The sequence below is a fragment of the Manis javanica genome, chromosome 2 (genome assembly GCF_040802235.1).
Source record: "Manis javanica isolate MJ-LG chromosome 2, MJ_LKY, whole genome shotgun sequence".
In the NCBI taxonomy this organism is placed as follows: Eukaryota; Metazoa; Chordata; class Mammalia; order Pholidota; family Manidae; genus Manis; species Manis javanica.
The window spans coordinates 192919599-192940115 of record NC_133157.1 but is presented as its reverse complement, the minus strand read 5'-3'; the positions used below and the strand labels follow the sequence as shown (position 1 = coordinate 192940115).

The 20517-nt window shown below is 38.5% G+C and overlaps 1 protein-coding gene across 2 annotated transcripts in view; it reads right to left on the bottom strand.

The window, feature by feature from the left end:
* Window positions 1-3660: 3660 nt before the first annotated feature.
* Window positions 3661-20517, bottom strand: part of PKHD1L1 (PKHD1 like 1) — a 135959-nt gene continuing 119102 nt past the window's right edge. The window contains exons 72-78 of one of the 2 annotated variants that reach the window (XM_073229966.1): window positions 18879-19014; window positions 15905-16249; window positions 12183-12334; window positions 11671-11817; window positions 11178-11331; window positions 7485-7747; window positions 3661-3865 (exon numbers count right to left, since the gene is read on the bottom strand). In XM_073229966.1, coding sequence (XP_073086067.1) covers window positions 7503-7747; window positions 11178-11331; window positions 11671-11817; window positions 12183-12334; window positions 15905-16249; window positions 18879-19014 — 1179 coding nt within the window. In that variant the 3' untranslated portion in view covers window positions 3661-3865; window positions 7485-7502. The remainder of the gene's footprint in view (window positions 3866-7484; window positions 7748-11177; window positions 11332-11670; window positions 11818-12182; window positions 12335-15904; window positions 16250-18878; window positions 19015-20517) is intronic. The other variant, XR_012128360.1, reaches the window with a different exon arrangement.

Genomic DNA, 20517 nt, shown 5'->3' with positions numbered 1-20517 from the left:
AAGAAATAGAGAATAAGAGAGACTAAAACTTTTGTGAGGGCATAAAGGTGGTAAAGTATAAACCTATCATTTGAACAGGAGTGTGGAAATAAATATATTTTACGAAAAACTCTCTTCACAATGAAACACCTTCCTAAGCTTGAGAAAAGTGGGAGGCAATTAAATGTTGGAGCTTGGACCCCGGAGTTACATTGTCTGGGTTTGTCCCAGCCTGACCATTAGAAATTCTATGAACTGCGACATTTTATTTCATTTTTTAGGTTTCCAGTTTCCTTATCTGAAAAAGGGGTTAATAACTGCTGTGTTATTTAAGGAAAAAGTCCACATAGAACACTTAGCATATGTCTGGCACTTAGTAAGCATGTGGTAAGTCTTCATTTTATTATTGTTAATGTTATTTTATTAACATGATTATTGTTAATGTTATTGTATAATAATATTAGCATTTTGGAATAAAGTGGAGAAGAGATAAAAGTAGATGGACCATCTATGAGTCACTGCAATGATCAGAAGATGATGGAACTTAACAAACAATAGAGATAGTAACACAAGCATCAACTTTTTACTTGTATCAGAAATACAGGAAGATAGTCTTACTACTTTCTGATTCTCTGCTCCTTACATTGACTGAAATGGCAACATTATGTTTACTTTATACATTTTCAGATCCTGGATGGAACTGTGCTAACATACCAAAGTACCTTATGACTTGTTTATCAGCTAAATAGACCCTTCTTACATTAAAAAGTATTTTTAAAGATTTAAAAATGAACTTCTAAGACAGCATTGTTCAGAGAAACATTGTTTTTTAATAAAGGTGGCCAGCTTATGAATGAAGGCTATGTGAAGCCATACTGCCCACCACTTCCTAACAATTCAGTCTTTTAATAAAGTAGTAGTGAAAGTTGTAATTTACCTGGCATAAACAATTATGGGTATATAATATAATAACTCTAGAAATTTTTTTGAAAAGCAGACACTCAAAAACCTAAAGAAGTTAAATCAAGGACTTTTAAGCAAAGTCTGTGTCTAAGAAGCAAAGTTTTAGAAATTCTTTTTACTCTAAAATGACTTCTGTTAGGAAACTTTTTCATTAAAAAAAAATCTATGGAAAAATTTTGACAAGAAATTTCTAGTGGACCAAATCAAAACTTGAGGTAAGGAAAAACTACATTTGTGACTAATTTTGTGGTTTTTTTCAGTGATCTGATGTGAAGAATATTTTTGCATCTCTTGCAGAATCCTAATGTAAGAATTTGTTCTGGAGGTGTTGTTATTGCAGTTCTTGGAATTTAGATTTCTAACAGACAATAAGTAGGATGAAATGGAAAGAAAACTCGATTTAAAAATTAGACACCTGATTTTAAGTCTTTTAAGCTTTTCATAGCATGGAATCAGGGTGTGTTGGGTCCTCCAGGTTGGAACCGGGAGAAGTATGAAAGTCCTCAACTGACTGGTGTCCTCTAGTCAAGTGCTCTCTGGATGGGAAAGGTACTCCTTATAAGAGGACTTTCACATAGTCTTCAAAGATCTCATTGTCAGGGACCTCCTACCTGCAGTTCCCTTTAATTGAGACTATTTCTATTACAGCTCTTTGCTGGAACTTTGTCTGTAGCCCCAAGACATTCAGCGGTCCTCTCAATGTTTCATTTTCCTGTATTCTACCAACAGTCAGGCTTCCCTGTGTTAGCAAATGATCTGCCCCTCTTCTCTGTCTCAGTCACACACACACACAGACCACAAAGTCCACCTCAGTTTCAAGGGACACACTGATACATTCTTTGTCCAGCAAACTCGGGGAGGGGGGGGAAGGGTTTACTTGCTAACTGCAGCCCTAGATTCGCCTGCCACAGGCTGCTTCAACCCCTGCTCTCTCGTTAGGTTCATTAGCTATGACTCTGACACCAGTCGTGTGCCCCAAACCTCAGGGAACCCCTTGCTAAGCTTTCCGTAGAGCCTAATTATTATCCTTTTCTCTTGACTTGGCATTGGGGTTAGTAACTTTGCTCCTTCCCCTTTGGAAGGGGGCCTCCTAGCATAGCCATCTCCAAAAATCTTCCTCTAATCTTCTGCTCTTTAGGCTACCTGCTTTAAAAAGTTTTACATCTTTGTTTGGTACCCCTCTTTAAAATCTGTCCTTGCCAAAACATTTATTTTAATTTTTAGCTAATATTGCTAGACTTACCGAATAAATTCCAGCCCCTCAGGTGGCACACACAGATGGCTATGCCCTCCCCCACCAGCCTTGCCTCTTGCCTTTCCTCATGCTGTATTCGGTGCTCCAGTAACATCAGACTGGTGATTTCCCCACTCTCGGCGCTTCATTCTTCCACTAAGCAGTGAAATCAGCATCTACTAGTGCTCGACACTCTGTTAGATGACAGGAAGAAACGCTAAGGGAGACCCCTGCCCTCAAGGAACTCACTATCTAGTGGTACTTCAGCCTTCGTTCTTGCCACCACACTTGCCAGGAAGCTTTTCCTTGGTTAACCTCATGCTTTATTCCTTAGCTCTCCTCTCAGGCATCATTTTCTGGAAGCTGAGCCTCATCTCTCTCCATCCTCCATGGGTGCTGCCTCTCCCCAGCCAAGAGCCCCTATGGCACCCTACATCTATTGCCTGTCATACACCATTCTGCATCAATACTACCTTTTCCCACTACTGTTTCCCTGACTATCTTGTAAACTCCTGGAAGGTAGAGAGAGCATCTTATTCTTTGTAGTCTCCTCACTAGTATGCCTGTAGATGTTCGTTTGACCGAACAAAGTGCCAAATATATACAAAGATATTTGGATTTACTACCTGGTAAACACTTATTATTTTGCTGTTAAGCAAATTAACAATGACTGAGGTGAATATACCAGGAAATGGTATATAGAAGAGAAAGGCCTGGACTTTGCTGCATTCTCACAGCTGTTTCAAATGCTTCCTGACTGTCACTCACTTGCTGGAAGGTAACTTTTGTGAATCCCAACTCTACTTGCTCTGGACATGGCCATAAAGTCTTTATTGTGAGCTCTTCCTTTAAATTAAACATTTCCTTGAGAATTTTCTGAATAAAAAGTACAATTTTAATAATATGAGAGCTTTGGTTAACTTAGCTGCATTAACCTGTGCTGTTTTGCATTCCCTAATTTTATCCTCTTGAAAATAAGTATCTCTCACAGTATGGCCTGGGGGGTAGAGGGAGGTCACACTCTTAGTAGAGGCAGTTTTGAGAGGGAAGGAGACTAAGTGAAGAAAGAGGTTGGACTTGTTCCAGGGACACCAAGGAAACTCTCCTGAGAATGCTAGCCAGGGTTTGGCAGGCCCAGAAATCAGGGGAATCTAGAATTCCTGGGATGATTGTGCATGTGAAAAACAACAACTTAGTTTGACAAAGGTCTAAAACAAACTGGTTTCTCCAAAATCCATGTAAAATAGAATGGCTTAGATCACTGGAAATCAGAGCCTCATGAATGGATAGAAGAAGTCAGATTTCCCCAGTACATACAAAAATTAAAAATGCTTCAAATTAACCTAAAGTGGTTAAGTCAAAACTAGACAAGCTCTTCAACTGTTTAAAGGATTCTATGATTTGTAAGTACAGGTGGCATATCTGCTTCAAAATCAAAGATTTCTCAAAGGTTTTTTTTTTAATGAAATAAAAACAAACAAATATAAGGAATCAAAAGAAATTTATATTTTGAATAAATTTTGTGATTAAAGCTAATTAGTACATTTTGTATATTATAAAAATATTTTAGCCTATTTTCTTGAAACTGCTATTGACTTTTTCTTGCAGTGAAACAAAATAGCTCATAAATAAGCAATTCTTGTACTTTTGCTCTCAGCCTGTTCTTCAGAATAGCACTTCAGTTGCTTCCTGAAAAGTGAAAACAATACAAATAAACTTTTTAAGTACTGGTAACATCTAGTGTGATTTAAAATATGTTTTTTTTAATTTTTAACTTTTTTAACTTTAACTTTTTAAATATTTCATGGTATGGTTAATAAGGCAAAAGTAATATTTAAAAATTAGTATTTCAAAGTTTGTCAAGTTAATGTTAAAATCAATAATGCACTCTTTTTGTGGAACTGAGGAGATAGAATAGTGATGCTTAACATTGTATTTTTCACATTTGAGTTTTGTTATTTTATTTAGTGGAACTTCATGACCCTCTTACAAGTAAAATATTGTTAATTCACAATGCAAAGTTAAAAGAACTTAGCATTTCATTTCATTATGGTTGCTGTAGTCTGAATATGTCCTTCCAACATCCAAACATTGAAAACCTAATGCCTGCTGTGATGGTATTAGGAGGCAGGGCCTCTGAGGATGCTTAGGTCATGAGGGTGGAGTCCTCATGAATGGGATGAATGCTCTTATAAAAGATACCCTACAAAGCCCCCTAGCAGCTTCTGCCTTGTGAAGGTACAACGAGAAGTCTGTGACCCAGAAGTGGGCCCTCACCTGACCACACTGGTACCTGGTCTCAGATTTCCAGCCTACAGAACTGTAAGAAATAAATTTCTGTTATTTATAATCTACCCAGTGTGGTATTTTGTTATAGCAGCCCCAAAGGACTAAGCAATGGTGTTTAAATCATCTTATGTCTTAATCAAAGAATGCTAGATTATTTAATAGCAAAGGAGAAGCTGTTGATTAACATTTTTGCCTGGGAAAAAAACATCCTAAAAAGAAAATTCAGGATGAGTATCATTTATCAATGACTTGAAAATAGAACTCTCTGCATTTTGTAACATCCCAAACTCGTCAGAAACAAGCAGGATGAAAATAAGTGAAGACAAATGGAAAGCAATGCATTTAATGATGAAATGCAAAATATACAGTCAGTAAACAGTACTTCTACTTTATATTTTAAAGCTTCTGAGAAGAAACAAATAAAATTAAGCAATGCCTGTCATACTACTATAAAATGGACAATGGATGTTACTTTTATTAGGATTCTGGACACAGAAAAATTGGCATAAAAATACAATAACTTGTGGGCTGGTCATTTATTTACTGTCCCTCAGCTTCAACCTCATCCTTCCATATTCAGCTGTAAGAGGCTGGGCCTGGATCTCTTCAAACCATGCTTCTCCCTTAACACCTGGCTTGTATTTAGTTTTTACCATTATTCCTTCCTGTTTGATCACTGTTTCTGAAACCCCAGGTTCCAATTTGTTCTGCTACTCCCAGAATCAGCCTTAATGTATCCCTTTATCTTAACCTTATATGTATTTATATCAAAAACCTAGTCTTGGCTTTTACTACTTGAAATACTTCAATATCCTCCTGAATTATTACTTTATCTCAAGTTCTTCCTAAATCTTTCTAATTTTGATATTTATTTAAAAAGTAATCTAATTAGGTGTCTTAAAACTGAGAATATTTGTCATCTTTTGATATTTGGAAGTCTGTATTTGTTCTATGTAGATCAATACTGATGATTTTCTAAAAATTTTATTTTGAATCATGGTGAACTACATATAACATCACATTTTAACTATTTAAGTGGACAATAGTGTTAAGTATGTTCATATTGTCCTGCAACCAGTCTCCAGGACTGTCTTCATCTGCCTCAACCTTATGAGTAGTTCGTCTCTGATGCTTTCATTTCACTTGTCTGTCAGAAACTCTCCATCATTCCTCCATTAGATCAATTACACACTGATTAATATTAATGTCTGCCAGTTGAAAGTATTTACTATTTGCCTACAATAATCCTATTCAACATTTCCCCCTAAATCAGTAGGAAGAATTTATCCCCTTTATAAGATTTAAAAAAAAACACATTTTTAGCATCTGTCATGGATAAGGCATGTGATCTTATCTTCTAAATGCTACAATTTAGTAAGGAAGATAGATATGAATATATCTGAGTTTAATAAAGATGTACTACAGAAAGGCAGTAATACTAGTATGAACAGAGCACAGTGGAGAACAAGGTAGAGGAGGATGAAATAGAGAGTGGAGAGCAAGAAGGGAAACCTGGTAGAGGAGGTGGGTTTTGAGCAGAGCCTGGAAGGATATCATGACAAGTAGACTTGCTGAAGAGAAGAAGATAGTCCAGATCAAGGGAATATGTGGGATTGTAAGGAACTTTTCTAGAAATGATTACAAGCAGTCTTCAAGACTGGTTTCAGGGCCTTAGATGTTGATTATTATTTCCAGGTAGTAAGGAATCTTTGGGGATTTGAGATGAACATATCACTACATGATCTTGGGCTTTAGGAAGACAAATCTGACAGCAATACGGAGGATAGGCTGAAAGTGAGGAGTTTGGAAGCAAGGAATTCAGGAGGCTGTTGCAGTAGTCAAGTGAGAAGTAAAAAATTCCGAGTGGAGCAGTAAGACATTGAATGAGACAGATATGAGACATTATGGTTGGGCACAGATACTCTAGAGCTCCTGATGGGATGTGGGGCATGAAAGAAAAGGAGAAGTCTATGCAGCATCAGCCTGAGATCAAAAGGATGGCACTGACATTCACTGAGGTGGGGTCGCAGGAGGATGTTTGGAAGGGGAAGATGAGGAATTCATGCTGAACACACATAGCAGATGTCTTTTTTCACACCCACTTTTTTCTTCACTCCTACCATGTCCCTATTCTAGAGCACCATCCCCTCCATTTCACATCTTATTAGTTATTTATAAGCTCAATGGTACTGCTGCTGAGGGGGTGACATTCAATGTAATCTCTAATCATTCTAGCCTACAGGCACCTGTCCCTTCTAGTAATCTCCCTAATAAGCACTTTCTTTGCCTAGCACTTCTGGTACCGGCACTTTGACTTCCCTCTGTGGAACCATTTCTCTGCCCTTCTCAGCACCTTGCTCCGTGTGATCCAGGCCAGGCTGATTAGAACCCAGCATCTTGTGGCCACTGTGACTGGTTCAGGAATGGACATGTGACCCAAGACTGGTCAATGATACAGCTCTGGGATGTTTGCTGGAAGTGTTGGGAAAAAAGTTTGCTCTTTCTGCATTAGCTGTTGGACTGGTGGAACATGCAGACACTGGCGGTACCTTTGCTATGAGGTTTGTGGGTGGTGGAATCTGCCTGGGAGTGAACCTACCTCTGGGGAGAATGCAGCCAAGCAATGGGGAGACACTGGTTTGGGATAACATTTTAGTACGTGGGTTTGGTTGTAGAAGAATCACACTAGTTCTGGATTTCTCATTTAGGTGAGTTCACTGTACTGCCTAAGCCAATTCAAGCTAAGCTTCTGCCCCCTGCACCCGGCAGAGAGTCCGGACACCACTCGCAGCTCTCAGTCCCCACATTTTTCAATGTGCAGTGAATGTGAGCAGTTTCCCGTGGGGTTGAGTTTGCCTCTTACACTGAAGCTATTACTTTCTCAGTGGCTGAGACTGTGTCTTTGTGTCCCCGGTGGGGCCACGCACAAGTGCTGTGCGTTCAGTCTCTGCCTAGGGAACATTCACTGGTGCCTCCGTATGTGGAGACATAAGTTATACACAAAATGATCTGTGCTTACCTGGATGCACACTCAAAATCAAAACTGCAGCCGTGAGTATTCCAACAGCAACACTCCTCCCATCAGACAGCTGACCACTATTGTCATTATCTGGGCAGCTGCGCCCATGACGGCCGCCTGGCTGCTGACGCTGACGCTGCTGCTGCCGCCGCCGCCCCCGCCGCTGCCGCCGCCCCCAGAGACAGCCGAGGCCAGGAGGCTGAAAGTCCTGGATTCCACCCGAACAACATCATCCAGTATAAACTCAATCTTATAATTCCTTCCTAGAAAAGAAATCATCCCAGTGTTTGACTTCCTTTTACAATTTGTTCATTTTCATATAGTCCCAAATGGGTTTTCATTGATTTAAAAATACTGTATGATACCTAGTGAAGTATATTTGGAAGTTGAGTTAAATGAATTAAAGAAAAAACAAGTGTAGAGAGAGTCTCAGAGTTTCAATCTGCTCCATCAACTAAATCTGCTTCTTAGGGATTCCTTCCGAGGGCTCAGGCCTGGGGATGGGCGCTGGAAATAAAGGACAATAGAGAGGAGAGGGGAAGACGCTGAGCTCTCTCACCCTTGTGCACGTGACCGAGGAGCGGAGAAGCCTCAGCTTCAGCTGGGGGAGGCTGGATACTAAACTTTGAATTTTGAAAATTTTCAAACATAGAGAAAAGTTAGAAAATTAGTTCAACAGACACCCATATGCCCCTCCACTTAGATTCAATAATTTTGAAACGACCTCCCACATTCACTTTACATCAGGTGCTGTTTTTGTGTTGCAATATTGTGACCCTTCCTTTCTTCTTACCCCAGGAAGACAAGCTCGAGGAAACACTTGTTAGTTAGGTTTAGACCGTGAAACAGAAAAAGCTCATCCAAATATTTTTTAATCCACATGCTAAAAATTCCAAAGTTTTGAACATGAAATAACCAATTTATTTTTCCTTGCCCTAATTTCCTCTGGGATTCTTGCTGTCATTAATGATGGTTACCACACAGAGAGCAGAGTTTGCAATACTTGTACAACCTTGATTTTTTTATTCTCTATTTCTTTTTTATTCTCTTTTTTTTAATATCATTTCTGCTTTCATTCTTCCTTTCTTCTTCAGAGAGAGAATAAAATTAGATCTTGACCACAGTGTGCTTTCATAAACAACAGCAATACATCCTTTAACTTTCAAAATGGATAAGCATTGTTCTGTAGCATTTTCTGCCACTGTTACAATTCATGACAATAGTGCATTTAATCCTTCTTTTGTTCCATTTGAGAATAAGCTAATTTTTGTGGCAGGTGTATTTTCTGTTAAAGATTTTGATGTGTGACGAATTTAGGTTTTGTGTGTTTGTCTCCTTCAGTATCATGAGGAAGCCCAAGCTAGCCTTGTGGAGAGGTCACTCCATGGAGAAGAACTTGAAGAATGCAGCCAAGATACAGAGTCAGAACCTTAGGGATATGACTCCAGTGAAGCCAAACCAGTTGCAGGCCAAGATACCATGAAGCAGAGGTGAGCCTTCCTGACAGAATTCCCGACCCACGCTGCTGTGAGCAAATAAAATGGCTGTTTTAAGCCATTAGATTCTGGGCGGGTTTGTTATATAACAATAATAACTCAGACTAGTAAGTGCTATTTCGTGACATAGGTCACTAGATAAGTATGTCCCAAATATTTATTGTCTGTCAGTAATATTATTTTTATCTAGGTGGCTCACAGAGGCAGTCTCAGCTCTTTACTTTCTTTTCTTCCACTCCTTTCTCATCTAATTCTCACTTGCCCATTTTCTGTCTTTGAAACCACAACCCATACCTTCTCTATCCTCGTGGCCCCTTTTTTGCTCTTTATGGAACTATAAGTAGAAAACAGTGTGCTGCCAAGCTGTCAGGATAAAACCTAACCAGCAAGGGGGTTTCCACAGTGCAGTAACTGTGGGGATACCTACTAGAAAGTTATAAGAAAGATGCTTTGTTAATTTTTTCCCAGGTGCTTTGCTGTTATTAAACTTAGCAGTGGTTAATCTACAAACTGCCCAACCGATCTAAAGATAATAAAATAATGAACAGATGACTGTAACTGGCCTTCCTTACTATACACAGCCAGGAACTGAGGCCCCATACTTGATGAAAAAAGAAAAGCAAGACAGCAAGCAGGGAAGCTGGCTACAGAATTAGAAGCAGTGGCTGTTCTCCACAGCAGGTCAGACAGACACTCCAAGGAAAGCTGTGATCTCTCAAAGAAAGTTTACTACATAAAAGAAGAGTACTCTACTGTTATCACTATAAAATGTCAAGACCTGTGCTACTGCTTCAACACCCCAGCGATCTGTTTACTTTGGAACATTGCCATTTGGAAGTAGTAGTTTGAAAATCTTGGTTTCCAGGTTGTCTTTCCCACTGAGCTCCTTTTGGGTCACCTTTATGGGAAGGTGGGCAACCTTCTTTTCAGGAGGGTTGTGTCAGGTCCTTCATGTGTCATAAAAGAGTCTCAGTCCTACCACCATTTGGACAAACTGGTAAAGAATGTGGCTTTGCCCTTAGCTGGCAAGTGTATAGGACACTCTATGTGCTTGTCCAAGAGCATAATGTTGAACTCACTGCCATCTGATTCTCATCAGATGCTAGCTGCCCAGGAGGCAGATACCTGCTATCAGGCATCATCAAAGGGAGAAGAAACAAAATATATGGAAAAAAATTTTTGGAATGGTTTCAGTTTTTGATATTTGGTTAATATGAAAAAAAAAGACTATTATTGGTATTTCTCTTACTTATTTTACTCTTAATTTTTACTTTTAGTCTTACCTTTAGTGTGTATGTGTGTCTGTTTGAGAGAACAGTGGTAAGAAGTGGGGAGTGCCACTATGTAACTTCTGAGAAGTTAGGGCCTAAGAAGGTCTTAAATAGGCCCCAGGTTGAGGTAAACAGATTAATGGAAACCTGTCTCAAGCAGAACAGCTTATCCATTTTTTTCTTCTAGAGACTCTGTATTCTACCACCAATAGAGACTGGTTTCTGCTTTTTGGACACATCTCATTGGCCTCAGGCTATTACCAATTGTGGAGCTATGCTGTCAACTCTTACGGAGATAATATAAGAAACATTCCTGTGGAAGTTTAACTGTATTTGCTGTAATAATATTGAAGATATCACTTTGTACAGATTCCCTGGATACACTTCATTAGAACTCATAGGAGATATTTGTTCTGATCTCAGAGCAAGTCATAATTCTACACAGAAACTGGTTTGTCTGTCTGACGGGTTCTGTGAAGTTGTGACACCACTTACGTTTTCTCCTTGGTGTTGGCTTTCAGGAAGACGAGAACCCCCTTTCCAGTCCAGATCTGAACTCCTGCCTGGGCATGACAACTATAGGAGCCTATCATCTTACCCTTTCTTTTCTTTAATTTGAAAATCTACACACTGATTTTCTTATATGGATATAAAATATGTGAAAATTTAGAAAAATACACAATAAAAATATGAATCATGATACAATTTTGCTATATATCCTCAAATTACCTTTTAAGATTTCCTTAAGTTCTTAATTTCTATTTTGTTTTGCATGTTAAATATATTTTTGTAAGCTAGACTTAATGTTTTCTGAAACAAGGCAGAGTATAGTGTTCTGATTTCTGTAATTTATTGACCAGAGTATTATAGAATGCTTTGTTTGATTATGTTGTCCTATCAGTGAGAAAACGAAATAGTACATGTACCTGTCCTAAGAAGAGTAAGGTCTGTGTAGTTGGCCCAGCAATTGCTGAATGGAATTGTTGTATTTCCACTAAGACCACTGATTTGGTTATTACTGGAGTCCTTTAGGATGGCCTTCAAAGTCAGTGAAGTAATCCCAACTGATACGCAATTACCCTGAAGAAAACATAGTAGGAAATTACAATTGCCCTGTTCCCATGCTTTTTTAAAGATAAGTGAAACTTTATTTTTTTTTAATGCCTTATTACACATTTAAAATCTGCAGAAGCTCCTCTTCCTACACAAAGAGTTCACAAATATGGGGAGCAGGGCAAGTTCAGTGAAAAGAAACATTTTTAAAACAGTAAAAGATGATACCCACAGGTATTAGTCCAGCTTCTAAGCAGCACTGCCACCCTCTGATTGCCAGCATACCAGCATTAGTGAACTTTACTCGCCCTCCAGAATTTAGAGCTTAAGTCCTTCTCTTAAATGAAGCTTGGAGTTATCACTTACATCAGAATCTACTGCCTTCACTGAGGGCTGCTGAGAGAATGGTTGTCCGGTGTGTTCGGCCACTGGCTGAGTGACCACTGAGAGCAAAGACACAAAGGCCACGTGATGAATGGGAAATGCAAGCCTTTCAACGGGTTGGGCAGTCACCTGTAACAGTCATGAGTGATCGAGTGGTGAACTACATTCAGTAGCAAACTCAGGTTAGGTTAAGTGTAATATTTTTTATTTAAAAATATGTTAATATTATTATAATATTTCTCCCAGATCAAATTCATAAAGCATTGTTATAAATATTAGAAGCAAAGCATAATTCATATCAATAAATAATTTTTAGGAGATATGCTCCTTTTTTAACTACTTTATCATTTTCATGATACCATAAAAAATAGCCAACAATAAATTAGAAATACATGGCCTCTAAATTATTGTACTGAAATATAAAAAGAGTGAAAAACAAGAAATAAGCAACATTTAAAATAGCTAAAATGCATTTTTATGTAGCTTTTTCTTACCTTAATCCAGGCAGAATCACTTGGGCTGGGAATTGGGTTGGTAATAGACATGGAAGAGATATTAAATCCAAGGATACTACTGGATTTTCCTAAAATTATAGCTTGTGCAAGAGAACCAGCAATTTCTTGGAGTTCATATAATTGCATCTGACCTATGGGCAAACAGCATTATGACATGTGGATTATAAAAAATTCAGAATTGTGAGAATATGTGAGAGCTTTTTACTTTAGTTTTGTTTGCACTGTTTCACTCACATTATAGTATCCTACAGGTTTCTAACTGTACATGAGCTAAACATGACAAAATCATATTAATGAACTTAGGAAAATGAGGAACTCAGTGGAATATGTTTTTAAACTGGAATTAAAGAAAAACAAAAGTAGATAAAAGAGATACAAGAAAAATGAATGAAAGCAAATTGGGAAAACATGTCTCCTAATTTAATACTTTCCTATGTCATTCTTTGTTTAGAAGTGAAGCTCTATCATGCAGATCTACCATCACATATCATTTAAAACAAATAGACTGTTAATTTTTAATGGAAAGATCATCATCAGATTTATGCAATATATATTAGTAAGTTGCTCAAGTTAACATTAGATAACTCACAAATTGTTACTTGCTCTGGATATTAATGATTTTGAAGGTTAATTTTAACACTAGGTAGTTTCTATTCTCTTTCCGGTTTGGCAAGTCCTCTTGAACCTACTGCCCTCAAACTGCTCCTTACTACATGAAGTGGTACCTCCATTTATCATTCTCCTTTTGTCAGAAGCTACGTACTTTTGCTTGATCCCTTTTTCTCCTTCATCTCTTTCCCACACCACATAATCAATTACCGATGTCTAAATTTCTCTGTCTCCAGGGTCAAAATTCTAGTCAAAGCCAGCACCAGTGGGGTTACTAACACAGCTTTTGGACTTACTTTTCTGTATCCCTTCTTTCCCACTCCATTCCATACACTGTAGCCAGTGATCTTTTAGAAAACTAACTGTAACCGGAATAAATTCTGGTGCACTGTAGGCCTTGCCAACCCCTCGTTCCCAGATATCCACACCGTCTATATCCAGAGTCCGGCCCTGCGTTTCTCCCATTAAGGCTGAACCCTGGAGCTCAGCGCTCTCAGAGAGCAGGAGTCAGTGTTCCAGGGCAGCTGGTCTCACAGAATACTTTAACAATCACACTCTTCAAGGAACGTCAGGCCCTGTCAGTTCACAAAGGTGTCTCTTGGTTGGTTCAGGCTCCTTGTGTTCAGTGTTTCAGATTCCTCCGCCCTCTGTTCCTTCCACGCACCCTCGTCCAAGATGGCTCCCGAGAACTGAGGGCTCCTGAGTCCCGGGGGCGGCAGTACAAAGGTGCTTCATTGCCACTGACAGCTCCTACCGTGTGTCCTCACTGGTTTCGGGTGCAGAGTGGCAGGTCTGACTTGTCTGTACTACGTTAGCAGGTTCTCTCTGTTTGACATGTGAACGCATCTGTTTCTGCTGGTTGCCAGCTGGAAAGCAAGGACCTCAGCTTGAGGAGCGCTTATTCCTGACCAGACTCTGCTCATCCAGCGGTCCCCTCAGTACTTAAGTAACTTCTTTCTGGGACATCTGGGAACTTATGGATATCCTGACACTCTGTGAAGGCTGTGGGGAGCCAGGAGTATTACTACATACACATCTTTCTCGACATTTCCCAGTATTTTGCTGTGAAATTGCTTCATGCGAAGTTGTATCCCAGTCTATGTCTGGGAAGCATACACTGGCTTGTCCCTCCCCCTCTCCCCATCTCCATGTTCTTAGACCGTGTTATACCTATCTGGATAAATCTAACAAGATAAGACTGCTTAAACAGGAAGGGGAGCTGAAAAAGTTGTATGTGAGAAAATTTAGATCACATATAGGGAAAAATCAGTTTCTTTGGACATCTGAGGGGCTAGTGTGATAAACACTAGACTCCCATACATGTAAGAGCTTATTAGGGATTTCTAAGTGTCAGTGAGCACTCTGTACATGTACAATTGAATTATTACAACTCCTAGACTAAATTAACAAACTATGTCGAGTACAAAGCCTACCAGAAAGTAAAGGGCTGATGAAGGACAGTGACCTGTGACTGGGCAGAGAACATCGCGGAAGACCTGGTGACAACACGAGCCTACACAGACTGTTTCCTTCAACAGATAGTGGATCAGCACCTGCCTCTGCTCATGCGAGACTTTCCACAGGCCTATCCCTACAAGGCAAGAACCTTCTGCCTGCCTAACTGCTAGAATTCCAGAACCGCAATGTGGCAGGTGCATTGGATCAACCCTAAGAAGCAAACCTCCTAGGGCAATGAGTGACGTCCCCTAGTGGCCAAAGGTGAAAACTTCACCCAGCACCCAGGTTTAGTAGCATAAGAGAGCCTGGGAGTTTCATGAAAAAGATGTTGGGCAGAGATAGGACAGATCCAGATTTTCTGAGTGAAATTTATAAAATCTGGAAGCTCTCCTTAAGAAAAATAATGCAGAAAAGCCTTACTTTTGCAACTTTTACAATAGTAGTCAAAGATTTGACCACATTATTAAATGAGCCCATCTCCCAGGGCATGAAAGTGAAAGTCCCTCCCAGGACTTGTACATGTGAAGGGCTTTGAAGCTTAACATTAGCAGGATAGTAATCTTCCTCTGAGAGAGACCTCGGTCTCTTCTTGGGGAGTGGTGTGTCTAGGTGAGACTGGTGCTTGACCACAGAGCTAATGGCACAGTTAGGAAACAGCTCTGCATGCCAGGAAGTGAGGAAAGTTCGCTTATACCCCAAGAGAGGCCTGTGCAGAGCAGTGAAGACCATTCAGCCTGTAAAAGAGATTATGAAGACAAGACATATGAAGTCTGAGGTCAGGAGAGCCCCCTTGGTATTTAGATACCAACCAAGCAGACATAGAGGAAGAAAATCTGAAGGGCTGAACATTTACCCAAATACTCAAACTGAGACACCCTAAAGAAATAAGTTAGAGCAGCAAAAATATGTCTGGTGGGACAGCTCAGTTTTTTAAATCTCTGATACTTAGAGAATGGGGGTAGGGGAGTGAGGGACAGAGAAAAGGCTGGTGAGGCTGATTAGATCCCTCATAAGAACTACAGGTAGAACATCTTCTTGCATAATTTTCACTTGATAGGGTAAATTTGTGACCACTCCACTGCTCAGAATCTCTAAGGGTTTATGCATTTCCTTAGGAACACATCCACAGTGCTTTAAGCTAACAGAGGAGGGCTTCTTTTGGCTTCCCATGATCTCGCACTGCTTACCCCTCAACCTCAGCTTCGGCATCTTGCCCTTCCTGGCTCCTTCTGCCGCAGACCTACCTGCTGGACCTTCATTTCTCTAACACACTACTTTCTCACCACTGTTTCCTCAGCCCTGAACATTCTCACCTTCCTCTTTTCATTGACTGACTCTTCACTCTATGCTCTAAGATCCCCTCCTTAGGACACTTCTTGGATCTGTTACATTTAGTCAAATCCTTTTGAATAACTGCTACAATAAAAAAATAGGAGCTAAAGCTCTTTCATAATTCAAAAATAGTTCGGGTCTATAGGAATACAGCAGGGAAAAAGACCTCTAGACCCTTTCTGGATTCAGGATGTAAAGTTGGTAGATTTTTTGAGGCCAAGTTTACCAAACCCTGATAGGATTATTTGTGGATGTGGATTTGGTAATTACATTCCTCTACCTCAAACATCTGCTCTTCATACCTGTGGTGTCATTGCTTATGAACTGAGCAGGAGGATCTCCAATCTCCAATTCAACTGTGAGTCCCAGAGATCTCTTCCTCCGTAGGTTCTCCCCTCGTGTTATTTGGCTGACACGGATTTTGTCACTTGGTATCTTTAGGAACAAGGCAAGATTCCTAACCAGATTTTGAGAGCTATAAAAGTCATCTTCTGTAACAACAGGTAATTGGAAAGAAACAAATATGACTGCAGTGGTGTGGATTTCAACAGGTATATTTCCTTTAACCAAAAGGTAGAGCATCTGCTGGGTTCTGTCAAAGTAGTTTTCCCCAAAGACAGTGGAATTCAGGTTAGGAAGGAATTTTCCTATGGAGGAAAAAAGCCAAAAGAGCACAGGTAAGCATATTTATATTACCAAAAATACCATGCCTTATTTAATATTTGTTTAAGTTTGAGAAATTATGAAAAAGTTCAACATTATTATTCTTATATAGGAAAGCATGCATACTAAAAACAAAAACACTTATAGAACTGACACAAAATTAAAGCCAATCCTTTAAATAATACCATTAATAATCATGCTGCATCAAAAGTATTTTTTAAACAATTAGGTATAGATATAGCACAAATGAGAAATAAAATCTAATTATGAATCCAGGAGCCTCTACTTGTAGCACTATTCACATGCTCAGAATTTTTAAAGCCTTGACTGAAGGCATTTGGTAATTTCAAAATGTAAATTTAACTTTAATAGGCATCTCATTTACACAATGCTATTTACTAATTCTTAAGGAGAATCTACAGTTGAGTGTTTTTATTTTTACCAAGGACAAAAATATGTAATACAAATGAAGTATATATTAAAACTCCCAGAAAGATCTTATACCAATAAAACAGGTTTACATTTCAACCTGCAAAATCTTTGGTTAATGCAAAACAAATTCTTCGAGGGAACAGAATTTTGTAAAAGTGACCAGAATTATTATACATATAAAATGAAGAGTATATATATGATTTTTTGGCAGAGAATCAACAATGTCTAAGAGATAATAAATCCACTAACACATACCGAGCCTAGAAAAAGGCTGAATTGTATAATAACACTGGAATGAGATATGTAGCTTTTTACCACATTTCATAGTGAGGCTTATTAGAAAAAGAAATTAAGTTTTAGAAAGAAGAGGGTATTTCTTGTGAATGTAATCGATATTCACAGCAATGGCATTAAGATGCCATTTCATTATTACTATATATTTCTTTAATATGTACTTGTATAGGTTTTAGATGCAATTTGGTTTAAACATTCTATGAATTTGTAGAATGGGCTTTTTTATTATAGATTGAAGCTGGTCTCAAGCTACTCTTAGTGGTGTATACATCATTTATCCCAGGTAACTTTCTCATGTCTTCACAGTAATGGAAGGGAGCAAAGACACATGCGATAAAAAAACATTTTGGGTAATCTAAAATTATATGTATGGATTCATAATACAGGGATTTTATTTTGCATTCCAAGTGGCAAAAATGTTCATTTAAAAGCAATGCTGTATCTGAGACCATGAAATTTATAAGAGGGCAGTGGTGATATTGTGTTTTTCAGCTCTTTGACACCTGTGAAACCAGTTCCCTATATTAAATTTTGCCTGTTGAGATAGTTTCTATTTTCCTGATTGAATGATAGAGTACTTGGTGGTGTTTTAAAAAGGAATTAAAATTCATGAAAACTAAGCTGTAAATATGTGCGATCACTTGCATGTAGAAGTGGTAACACAGATTGTCTTAGCTTATAAGAAGGCAGGATAACAACACGGGTAGGCGCATGGCTTCTAGAACTGACTCTGGTCCAGTCCTTGCGCTGCCCTTAACCAGCTTTGACATGGCTATGGACTGAATTATGTCTACACCCCACCCCCTCAGTGCTGCATGTGTTGGAGCTCTTTGCCTTACAAGAAGAGACAGCAGAGAACTGCTGTTAGCTGCTGTCCCTCTGCCAGGTGGGGAGCCCTCGAGAGGGTGGCCATTTGCAAGCCAGGAGGAGAGCCCTCACAAGAAGCTGACTACGTTGGCACTCTGATCTCAGACTTGTAGCCTCCAGAGCTGTGAAAAAGTAATTTTCTGTTTTTAAGCCACCCAGTTTATGGCATTTTGTTTTGAAAGCTTGAGCTAAGATAGAGAGCTTGGCAAATTATTTCCCCTCTGTGTCTCAGTTTACTCATCTGTACCAACCTCAGGGTTATTATTAGGAAGTAGTAACAATGAGTTACACACAAAGCACTTAGAATGGTGCTTAGCACAGAGAAATGTTTCTGGAAATATTAACTATTCATATTATTAGTAGAAATAGGACTTGCTCCATAGATGGTAATGAATATGGGTTATCCATTCATACTCTCATTTCTAGCTAATATTATTATCTATAGCACACATTTATATAATTGTTAGCCCAGATCATGGGGCACATCTAAAAATGATAAGTAGCACATGTGGAATGGAATGTACTGGCTGTTTAGTACCCCATTTAACAAAAGGACTTTAATGAGCAGACTTAAATTTCAGTTTTGCAACTATTGGTAAATGGTAAATTTAGTCTCTTTCATTTAAATTCAGAGTTTATTATGTTTATTCATGGTATTCAACTGATGTCATATTAGCTTTCTTGGCAATACTTCTGGTGATTACCAATTAATTTAGGCTCTGACTTCTAGGAATAACTGAATAGGTAGACTGTAAATGTCCTCAGGGGCAATGTTCTCCATTATACACAAAAACTTGTATCTGCATGTGAGCAGATAGATAAAGAGTTTTATCAAGAGTGATCTTTAAGGACATGTTATAAATGAACATATCTTAGTGTTTGGTAGACTATGACTAAAAACTTATTTTCTCTTGCATTAGTCAATGACTAAAGAACTAAAAATATTAATAAGTATTACAAAGGATTTTACATGTAATTAAGCACATATACAACATGTACTAGATTTTTCTGGAGAAATACCTGTGTACTGATGTCTATTAAGTTCACAGCATCTCTGTTGGGAATTCCATACAGTATTTTTGGGGCAGACCAGAGCATTGTTCACATAGACATCCAACCGCTGAAGTGTGGGGAAAAAAATTCCTACCAGAACAGCCTGTAAAAAAATAAACAACATTTACGTATTTTAAGGGAAAAATGACATAATATTTAGAATATAGCACTTAAAAAATGTTCTTCAACTATATATACCTTCTGTAAAATATTAAAACTAAGTTTTATGATTTAGTATAAATATTGAGCTAACTTTCTTGTTGCTTAACAATATCCTTTATTAATGGATACACCTGTTTTCCAACAATAAATACCACTGCTCTGGACATACTTTTATTTACACAAATGTGTAATATATCTATAAGATACTGATCTAATTAGGTGGAAATATGGGAGGGAAGATTTAAACCCAGGTCTGTCTGACCTCAAACACAGCTCCCACACACAATACCCCATTGCTTAGGAGGGCAATGAGGTTTCTCAGGGTATACATTATAACCTGACATTCTGGTTTGTTCAGTATTGTGGGGAATACATTAGTCCACCCAGGAAATATTTATTATATCAATTATATCTTCCAAGTATCAAGTTGATGATGGGTGCAATGGTGAGCATATGGATATTTTTTTAAATGGACTTATATTCAACCATTCATAGAGACGTTACAACTTAACTGATGATTCTCAGTAGAAAAATATAGTGTAAAAAAGAAATGATTAGAAGAGCTCTCTAAATTTAAAAAAAAGGTTCCTTTTAAAGATTAATAAAGTTTAATATAGACTTTCAACTCCAGGGTACTGGGAAACAAGGAACGTAGTGTGTTCTGTATAATCCAACCACACAAAATTAGGTACTTAATGTTGAAAAAAATGTTTATCTCTGAGAAAAATTTGGTAGTTAGACTAATAAAAATCCATCAAAATAACCATCCTCTTTGATTCAATTTTGTTCATTTTTTCACGCTTATACTCCCCACATCTCATGCTAGCAGATATAATTACAAAGTAAGGGGACTGACCTTCAGAAAGGCAGTGAAGAATTGGTAAGGACTCTAATAAGCTAACTGTACATAGTTTAGGAATCCTCTTTTGAAACTATCTCAGAGGCTCAGAATATTAAGTCACATGACTTTGTAGTTATTATTATTTTTAAAATTAAAAAACATTCTCTTTCATTCAAAAGTCTAGGAGCTGTCAAAAGTCCCTGCTCTTTAAGTTTACATTCTTGTGTGAGAAAAGAGACAATAAGTAATCAGAATACTAAAAAGTAAAGCATAGAGCATGTTAGAAGGTGATAAGTGCTACGGAAAAAGAAAAGAAAAGGTAGATCAGAGTAGGAGGGAGTACTTGGCAGAGCAAAGGGGGGAGGGGTGGTCAGGGGAGGGCTACTGAGGGAATGGGAGCTGAGGAGGTGGGGCAGTTAGCCACTTAGGGCAGAATGTTCCAGGCCGACTCAACATTTGAAACTCAAGCTCTGATGAGAGCCTGTGTGAGGTGCTGAGAAATAGCAAGGAGCCCAGCATGACTGGAGAAGTAGAAGTCAGAGAGCTAAGGATGTGAACACGTCGGTTCTTGTACAGACGGGTGGGGAAATCGTTGTAGGGTTT